Source organism: Crocodylus porosus, unplaced genomic scaffold (assembly GCF_001723895.1).
Source record: "Crocodylus porosus isolate Cpor-Errol unplaced genomic scaffold, CroPor_comp1, whole genome shotgun sequence".
NCBI classification, from domain to species: domain Eukaryota; kingdom Metazoa; phylum Chordata; order Crocodylia; family Crocodylidae; genus Crocodylus; species Crocodylus porosus.
The window spans coordinates 55,949,553-55,959,846 of NW_017728943.1; the positions used below are offsets into that span (position 1 = coordinate 55,949,553).

Sequence of the window (10,294 nt, forward strand, 5' to 3'; positions counted from 1 at the left end):
GCCAGATAGGTTTGGCTTGTTAATTTCAGAAGGCTGAGTGCCACAGCAATAGAGTTATAAGTGGTAAAGAAGCAAGAGGATACAGTCAAGCATTACTTCTCCAGGAGGTTTGCCTGCAGTAGCCTTACTTGGTAGAGCAATGCTTTTGGGTCCAGCTACTGAAGCAAGGACCAGGAATGGGGCACTGGTGTAGAATGACCCACAGCAGCTGCAGAACTTCATGGTTCAGACCTCTGTTTCCTGAAAGATCAGTCTAGAGTCTACCCTGAAGCTCTCTTCATGATGGAGAAGCATGTCACCATTACTATTCAGAAGCGTACTATCCTGATTGCTTCTGGTCATGAGCTAACCAGTTTAGGTATCAGTAGATCCTATCTTAAAGTTGTTATCATGGAGCTGTGTGATGCTATTTAGAGTATGCTGCTGTGCCAGGCCACAGGGCTTTGCCATGAACAAGAGGTTATTTTTGCTTTTGCATGAGTGGGGTTCCCAAACGGCATAGGGATGATTCATGAGATTTGTCTGCCTGATCTTTACCCCCTACACCATGTCAAAAGCTGGAAAATGTTTTTCTCCATGATATTGCAAAGCCTGGTAGCACAGCATGAAAGCATCATTACTAACGTGTAATGGTCTACAAAGGTCTATGATCTTAGGTTCCTGAGAAACTGAGGCTTGTTTTCTGGAATAAGCAATGGAATTTTTGCTTCCCATGCCATTCTGGATGTTCATTGATTGCTGCTCTTGTTATAGGAGATCTGACTTAAACTTCTTCTTCCAAGACTTGTGAAACCTTCCCGGACATCAGACAGCAAAACGGAGTGGTATAACTGTACTAACTATACTCTGAGCAGTTGCAGAACATTGGTGAAGTGTGCAGATGGAGGACAATGGAAGCTAGAAATGCCTCAAGTCAGAGCTGATTGCATCTCATCATTCTGTGCCTCATATCATAAACACTTCTGCATTGCACATTCGTGAGAGCAAGGGAGATTGCTGGATGAGAGATGGCATCAGTTGATGGAGAGATTTTCTGAAATGTCCAAAGTAGCTAGGGGCATATGTGCATGCACTTTGAGGCCATGAGGTAGTAAAGCTTAATGAACATAGTGTGCCCAAAGAATTACTGAAGTATGCTTTATATACTGACTCATAGCAGGAATTGATGTTATTGTGGAGAGGGGACTCCATGCCAAATAAAATATTCAGCTCAGGTCTACTAAAAAAAATTGCAAATTAACAAATAACATAGGAAATGCACAACACTACATGAAACAGATGGGGAGTGTAGTATGTATGTAACACAAGTGGGATTGTGACATTACCAAATTACAGGGTATCATGTAATTCTGGAGGTGATGCACTTGACAGTGTTCTCTGTTTTGCATCTCAAGGGAGGAGGATTGTTGAGGGAAGGGGGCTGACCCCACTTCGTTGTGTTCTCAGGACTTCAAAAGGCTGTGGTGTTTTCTAGACCTTTCTAACAGAAGGTGCTCCAGTGCACCTGTTGGTTTCCACATTGCCCCATTCCCAAGCCATGTACTCCATTTCAGGTCTTTATAATGGCTTCAGAAAATGATTCCTACTGATTTCCCAGCCTTCTGTTTGGATACGTGCACTAATTCCTTGATCATAATCTCTTGCATCTCCCCCCTTTCCCCAGATGATGTACATATGTTTCTACTGATGGTGCTTATCCACCTCACTGAGCAACAGAAACCTCATGACAGTCAGTGGAAGGTGCGATTGGACCTCTATGTTTCTGCTGGCTTTAGGAGTTCTCTGGGTGCAATTTTTCTTTTTCATGTCAACCAGTCTGGACACTTGCTTGAACTCAATTGGCCAAAAGTCAAGCTGGCCAGAAGCCCAGACCTTCTATTTTGAAAGTAGCTCCCCCCCCCATTTTGATAATTTTTATTCTTTGTCTATGCCCATGTGGCAGTGTTGCCAGCAAGTGTGAGAGAGCAGTATGTGCCCTGATCAAAACCGACTCAGTCAAAGTCTGTGCTCCTGCTTGGAGCTCAGTGGTCCAGGCATGCTCTCTTTTCCTCATTTCCCATGTGGAAACCCAGGCACTCCCCAGGCACTGTGTGGCATTGAAATGAGTGCTTGTAGGTACATTCCTTCATGTAAATGCAGAGATGAAATCTCAGTGTGTATCTTTAGTAATGGAGGCCATAAAGGTTCCCAGATGCAAGCTGATCCAGATGCAAACTAGGCAGTGGGAGGTAACAGTTGTAAAACTATCAGAAGTAGAGTACTTGGGAATGCATCCACATGAACTTTTAAATGAGTCAAAATGCTGCAAAGTGGAGCTGCTCCTGTTCCAAGGTGTATTCCTGCTGCCTATCTACAAAGCTAAATAAATGTTTTAAAAAGGTTGTGTGTGGACATAAGGCATCTTAAATCAAACAGATTAAAGCTAATCCAATATAACATCCCTAAGTAGACAAAAGTAATGCCTCTTTCATCTCCCCTAATAATGCAAATAGACTTGCTTGGAGATGTGAACTGTTGGCCAAGTAGGAGTGAGTTAGTCAGCAGTAGAATTTGTTAGGTTATGTTTAAATGTTGGTCAGGGACTTGCTTATTTAGAGACACATTGAGGTGTTAAAAGCTCTCTTGAGTACCTAGATAAAGCAGGTTGAAGATGAGGGAAAATAAGGGTCAAAGACCTGCCTATGTATTTTTAGTGAAGCTTTGAGTGCAGTAAAAATGTACAGAGAGATACCCTGTGGGGGGCAGCAATGGCAGTTTGACAGAAAATAAATCTGAAAGGAAAACCAGTTTAGTATAAGACAGCAAGTAGGCAAACCAGGACTGGTTATTATTTGTATTTTGGGGAAGTACTGTTTAAAAGAATACGTTGTGTGTGTGTGTGTGTTTGTGTCTATGTGTGTGTGTGTTTTACACACACACACACCCTCTTTCGGAAGGGATTCCTCTCCTGAAGAGTCTGTTACAATAAAATACATTGGATATTGTGAGAAAGTAGAGAAGAACACAAACTAGTAATGGGTTAGGTGGGTTGCAGTAGAATGGTGAGAAAAGCATGCATAGTTAACAAGGGGAGCATTCTTCCAGGGGGAAATGAGCTTAATCTGCTGTTAAGTTTTCAATATCTGTACTGATAGCTACACAAGGGACACAGTCTGTAAGATAAAGAGAGGTGATTGTGAGGTGAATTTTTGTATTTTTTTCCCCTTTCTGTTGCTGATGGTAAAGTTTTTTCCTCTTTGTATTTGAACCTGGCTAAGAACTTGCTATTGATGATACAGCAAATTAGCAGATTTAACCCTGACACACTCAACAGGACTGGAGTTATCTGTGAGAGTTGGTGCCTGCCTGACGATGCTGTTGACCTTACATTTAAGAGGCTTGTTTCAGATAGCCAAGTAACAGACCATACAAATTATAAAGCATAGCTGATAAACATCTTTAGGTGACTTTTGGTCCATGTAGTAGTGGAAGAAGAGACCATTGACAAGATACATCACAAAGATGAAAGCACTGCAGCATATGTATGTAAATGTCTTCAGAGACGTCTTGGGCCACTGCTGGATAAACAGTTTGCTTGTTTGCTTTCATTTAAATCACAGTTGACTTTAATATATTTAGGACCTTCATAATTACATTTTTTCTAATACTTGTATTGTTCCTAGTTGGTAAGTGCTGTAGAAAATATTTTCTGTGGCCATAGTTTTCCAGTGATATTTGTAACTGCAGTGGTCCAGGAAAGATGGGAGAGGCAAGGATGTTTGTAAATGATACCTTTTGTTGGACAGTTATCAAAACCATTCTTCAGGACACTCAGAACTAATTGGAGAAATTGAGGCAGTCTATTTATTGCCAGTTATGGTTGCGGTAGCAATATAATGGTTTCCGTATTCAAAAGTGACTAAAATGTCTTGTTGAATAATGTGTAGATATTTTCAATAAAGTAGGAAAGGACAGAATGAGAGTAATATTTATTTAATAAACTATTTTTGCTGCATTTTGAGATTTAAACTCAGACAACCTGATGCTTGCCTTGAGCCCAAAAGACACCTCCTCGAGTAATTAAATGCAGCTTATAGCTCATCCCTTTTTTCTGTTTAGTTTACAGTGCCAGTAGCTTGCATTTATTTACAAAGCCAGAGTAAATAAAGCAAGGCCTTTTTATGTCCACAACTTGGCCAGGAAATTCAGAATCTCTTTGGCTGGGTAAAATATTAATGAATGACCACTTCACTGAAGCCAAAGCAAACACACATTTTCATGCAGTTTGTGAAACAGAGATTTCTGGGCTCATGTACAGTAAAGGGTTTGTCAATTTTGGAAGCACAGTTTAAACGAATCTTTGTCCTTATCTTGGCAGTTTACTGAGATGTATCTGTACTGTAGTCCACCCCACTTTTCTTTGTATAAAGGACTGAAATTACCTGAGTTTTAGTTCTGTCTCTCTCTCTCTCTGTACTGTCTATATGTGTGTGTGCGTGATTTAACCTGCTGATCGCCTCGAGGGAGAGAGGAGGCAAGTGGCAGTGGTATTTGTACAGCAGTAGAGAATGGATGATGCAGAACAATATACAACAAAATGAAACTACAGGGGGAGCATAGGTATATCTATCTGCCTTATCTCTTTCTATTAATTCAGGAGGGTTTGCATTAAGAACCATGTACTGGGAAGCCAAAAAGAATTAACAGTTGTGTGATCCTGCCTCCATCTCCATCACCTTTCAGTTCCCCTATGCCTCCAATTTTTTATGCTTCTCCTCTAAATTCTTTTCCTCCCACTGCTCCCCAGGTCTTGTTTTGTTTTTGAATTTAAAGCTGAAAGATCTAGCAGCATTGAATCCCCCTATATTTAGGTTAGTCTTAGTTTAGTCTCAGAGGGTAAAAAGCATCACTTTAGTTAATGAATCAGCAACACTGCTTCTGAATATGGGTTTTCCCTAATGGCCTTCCATCCAGTTAAGGACCTAATACAACCCACACTAGTTTGAGATTTGATAATATCAAACTTAGAACATGTATGGTTGCAGGTCTTGATCAGTTGTGGTACATGGTTAAACGCAAAGGCGGCCACTCATGGTGTTGACCGCGTCACTCTTGTGTGCTGTTGGCAGTAGAGGCTTTCAATCCTGTGGGCTGCTGGGCTCAGATGGACCTTTGACACTACCAGCTAGCAGTACTATAGATGACTGGTGCTTTAAGAGCTACATGCAATTTTTAGGACTGTCAACTTGTAGAAGGACCTCCTCCTCCTTTTCCTATTGCAGTGAAAAAATAGTTGGGTTTCTGTTTCTTGATTTCATGCCCAGCTCTTGTCTGAACCTCTTTGTGCATAGCTAGTTCATTCAGGAGAGTTAATATTGCCTGTTCTTCTTCCCCTTGTAGTTGTTGTCCCTTGTTGGTAATTCTAAGGATAGTGAGAGGCCACTCAATATTATACAACTTTTTACTTCATTTCCAAAACTCTCAGAGAAGAGGATGAAATAAAGATTTATTTTTAAATCTATGCCCAGATCCTCTGTCTGTTAGAGGATGCAACTATCTGTTTAGTGGTGCAATTTCTGTCACCTGAAATAGAATCAATATCTGGTCCCTAGTCTATACAGAACTTCCGCTATCTGAAAGAGCTCCTTTATATCCATGGTTTTATGTATTGTAGACCAAAACCATTGGACCCCAGATCACCAGTTCTTGCAAAATTAATTTGATTTGTGCAGTAGTCTTTTTGTTTGTAGTTTGCTTGCTCATGTGTGGAAAGAAGATCTGAACATATCAGTTGTATTATTTGGCCAACAGGTTGCTAGGGTCCTCTGTTGTTATTTTTGTTATTTATGTAGCATCCTCAGTTCATATGTCAGTACAGAAGAGCAGAGCTGCAGTTGGCATATAAGCCTCTGGTCAGAGGAACGTAACACTTGAAAGACAGGGTGGGCACAAATAGAAAAACACAGTAACACAGAGTAAATAGTTAGTTATTAAAGGCAGGAAGTGCTACAAAACCAATGAGTATTTTGAAAGAGCGCATTGGGAGAGCTTGGTATGTGTTAAAAGGGAGGCTGTCATGTGTCATTGGTGCTCTCTGTGGGAGCCTATACACGTGCCTGATGCCTGCTCTGCCATGTGCTAATTAGCATGCATTGGAGCAGGCTTGATTAACTGAGTCTGCTGGAGTGCTTTGAAAATGAAAAACATTTTTGAAAATAGAGTTTGCTGGAGCAAAATCCATCATCCCCGGTCTTGTGTATTCAGCATCCCCATGCTTCAAAATTGCAGCAGGGGCATTTCAACTAAAGCTCATTGAACACTTTTTAGTTAAAACACCCCTGCCACAATTTTGAAGCATGGGATGCTGAATATATGAGATGCTATGGACACTTTAATTAGAGTGCCTCCCTCCCCCACCCTGGAGCACATGTAAAGACGCCTTTCATGTTCTCCTAAGGTTATGTCCCCAAATCCTAGGAAAAGCATATGCCCCATTTCTTTGATTGGGCCCATTTATTTCCCTCAAACCTAACTTTTAAGTGCCAGCAACAGATAAAACATCTTTAAATTAAATGTGTATTGGGTTGCCCCAACAGGAGGTGAAGTCCCTCTCTCAGGGGCAGGATGCTAGCTGCTTGAGTCGGGGCCACATAAAACCAGGCCAAGAAGATAAGAGACTGAAAGGCCAGGGCTTCAAAGTGGCAGGAAGTCTGGGCTCCCCCTTGCTTTAGCAGCACTGCCTTCAGGGGATTCCCTCAGAGACCAGACAAGGCCATGGCAGTCCTGGGCCAGCACCCTGTGGAGGGCACTTGGTGACACAAGGATCTACTTGCCACTCCCTGATGTCATACTACCCAGTCCTGGCAGAAGTTGGAGCAGAGCGCCGTCCACTCCAACTTCCACCACCAATGTAAGGTCCCTAATGATCTTTAGCCTGCTCGTTGTGTTCTGAGTTGATGGTATAATTGTGGTTCAATACTTTTACAAGTCTCCACTTACTTATCTGTGTACCTTTACTACCTCATAGTCATGTAAGAAAATAGTATTTAATATGTCTTTGTATGATGACAGTTTCTATTTTGTAAATTGTGTGCATTCTGATTAATTCTTTTCTCCAAAATGTATGCCATATACACTGTGAAAGAAAAGAAGGGCAATTACATTTAATGAAAACTGGATGTTTCTAATGCTGTGGAAAATAGTAAGTTCAGTAAATCTTTTCAGTGGATTTCAGTACCCATGAAAGTTGTCTACTTAAGGACTATGGAGAGTAAAGGCCTCCTGTTTTTATGCAAACAGGTGCTGCAGAGACAACAGTAGTGCAAATTTTGTCACTCTTATGTGCCTTTGTACATCAAATTTGACTTTAAACTACTTCAGGTAGAATGAAATTCTTTCCTGTGCAAAGCACAAGATTTGGGCATCAATTATAGTCCATTTAAGCCCTGTTTTGAGGACTAAGGAGGATTTAAATACCATGTACAAGAGAAAACCACAAGCTTGTTTCACATAATCTAGCAATAGTCAGTTTGGCCATGACTGAAACACTACCAACTTGGGCCAGAGTCAAAGCAGGAAGCAGCTATGAAAAGACTTTTTTTTATTAGGCTATGAACTCTGAGCCATAGGTCTCCCACCAGTTTGGTTAATTTTAATTATTTTTTTTAAAGCAGTCATAGGACACAATGGGTTCTGACTTCAAACCCTAAAATGTGTTAAGCTCAACTTCTTTTTTCTGTAATCAGTTCCAAATGAATCTCCCACTCCAAGAAACACTCTACAACTGACTCTGTTGAGCAAATTGATTTCGCATGTGTATGGCAATCAAGTTAAAATCATTGGCAACAGAAGGTTAGAAACTTCACTTTAAAGATGATGTTTGAGTTGTTTTAGAGGGCTTTTGATTATTATCAGGCTTAAAGAAAAAAAGGGGTAGGCCTGTGTTGAAACTGCTTTGAGGGTCAGAATTATTTCTGGCAATTGCATATTGTGCCAGTGCTATACCACTCTTGCATGTTTTTAATTTTGCTCTCTTTGCATGATCTGTTCTACATTAATGATCACCTTGTCATGCTAGCATTTAAAAACTTTTTTTTCTAAATAATTCCCAGTGGTAAGATGAAAGTGTTAACAGAAATGCTTTAGTGGAGGTCTAAATTAACTTAAACACTTGGCTAGATCACAGTAGAGGTTAGGCTTACAATATCTTATTACCAGGACCAATAAACCCTCATTCATTTTTTTCATTTAGTATGTTAATTACGTTCTCATTCTCTCAGGCACAGACACACAACACAAGCCTATTTCAGTTTTGTGCTGAATACCACAATTATATTTTGTATGTTTATTCTTAGCTTTAAAAATTCACACCCAAACAAATTAACTCAGATCTCTCATTCCAGAAAATCAGTCTTGTTAGACTTGGATGTCAGGTTTGTAAGAAGTAGATGTTTAATGTTAGCTTCAAGTCCATAACTTAAATCCTTTAAGTAAGTGGCCTAATGTTCCAAGCTGGTGAGCACACAGCAGTTCTCATTGACTACATTTCAACCACAGGATCATCCTTCCTCTGTAGCACATAAGACAACTTTCATGAGAAGCCAACAAATGTATAAACACAGTAGAGATGCATAAAAAAAACCTGTGCAACATCGGTAAATGCTTGTATACTTAAGCAATACATACAGATCTGAAGTTCAACAAATTTTGCGGCAGTTGTGGACTTTCGGAGAAGAGGCCCTCTCAATTTATAATGCATTCATTTACTTTATGAAATAGACCATTTGACTCCAAATCTGAGAAGCAGGAAGTTCAAGTTGTCTTGCTTTTGCTTTAAACATCATCAAAAGCTTGATTTTCTTTTTTGTGTGTGTGTGTGTGTTTTGTTTATTGCTTCATCGTGTTTCTTAAAAGTGGCTATAACAGCTCTAGGTACTTGTGCAAATATTAAAAGATAAACAGCTAAGGATGAAGTTCCAAGACATAGCTTTGCCAGGCAAACTAACCCAAACTTAAAAAAACATAAATTACTCAAGTAAAATAGCCAACCATAAAATAGTACCTTCCTTTATCCAGCTGTCCTATATTCTTGCACTCAGTCCCTACAAGGTTGTTTAGGTTTGGAAAATGCATGCCCAGGGCATAAAATGAATAAGGGAGACTCTCTCCTGTCCTCTCATTGAGCCACCTGCTGATACCCAGGCAGTGAAGAGGAAGAGGAAGCTGTCTGATTCAAAGTAGACTTAGGAGCCTGGGAAAGTGAAGAGACTAGGACTGGAGAGAGAGAGATCTGTGAATGGAAGCTGGGGAAGGAAACTAGAAGTTTGGGGAGGAGGACACTCTGGGACTGTTTGAACAAGGAAACTGGGACTTGGGGAGAGAAGTGATTAGGAACTGTCCATAGAAGATTGTTTTTGAATCCAGGTTTGGTAGATTAAAGCGGGGAAATACTGAAATTAGACAAGAAGTTGCAGGACAAGTAGAATGAGAATAGTAACAAAGAGACTGGGATTAGGAGCCAGTGGGAGAGAGAAACTAGAACAGAGGAAAGGAGACAGAGCCTGGATAAGGAGTTAGGTCGAGAGGAAAGAACTAGGACAGGACAAACAGGAAGGAGGAATTAGAGCTATGAGTAAGTGGGAGACTTCAGTTGGAAGAAAAAGCCTGGGATGCAGGACTGGAACTTGGAGTCGGTGGAAGGGAAAGCAAGAGATGGAAGGGACGACCTCAGAAAGTATGTAGGAAGGAAGAGAGGTTTGTAGTTGTTTGAAGATTAAGACTGTTGGACAGCAAGCCTTGAGGTTAAGGGAGGAGTAGACTGATCAGGAAATGAGATTAGAACTAGGATGAGAAGCCGGAACAGTGGAAACTGGGACTGTGAGAGCAAGGAGGAGGGAAGCGGAAAGAGGTGCCAGACGTGAAAAGGAAACCGCACTGGGATATGCAAACACTCAAGGGGGTGAAGCAGAGGAGTTCAAACTTCAGAGAATGAACATACTTCTCTCCAAAGCTGGGAATGAAACGCAAGGTTCTCATCATCCTTTTATGTCAGCAAATGTCCATGAAGGTTGTTCCCCATCCTTCACTAATGCTGGCCCATAGAGAGGATGACAGCCCGTTATTGTTATCAGTTGATCCCTTAGCTCTTTCTACTGAACCTAATGATTTAAGCGCTCCTATGTGGGTGTAAATATAGAATCAAAGAAAATTAGAGTTGCAAGGGACCTCAGGATGCCATCTAGTCCAACCCTGTTGGGGGATGGGGGGACTACTGCCCCTGCTGGCCCGCTGAACGGCCCTTGCAAAGCCAGCGGAC

The 10,294-nt window shown here is 40.9% G+C and overlaps 1 protein-coding gene across 4 annotated transcripts in view; it reads left to right on the top strand.

Moving 5' to 3' along the window:
• THADA (THADA, armadillo repeat containing) overlaps positions 1 to 10,294 on the top strand; it is a 291,659-nt gene that overhangs the window by 261,103 nt on the left and 20,262 nt on the right. Inside the window, exon 39 of one of the 4 annotated variants that reach the window (XM_019549398.1) lies at positions 902 to 1,868. The exons of the other annotated variants lie outside the window; for them this stretch is intronic. Coding sequence (XP_019404943.1) covers positions 902 to 923 — 22 coding nt within the window. The 3' untranslated portion in view covers positions 924 to 1,868. Of the gene's footprint in view, positions 1 to 901; positions 1,869 to 10,294 lie in introns of those variants that run through there. 4 annotated transcript variants of the gene reach the window in all.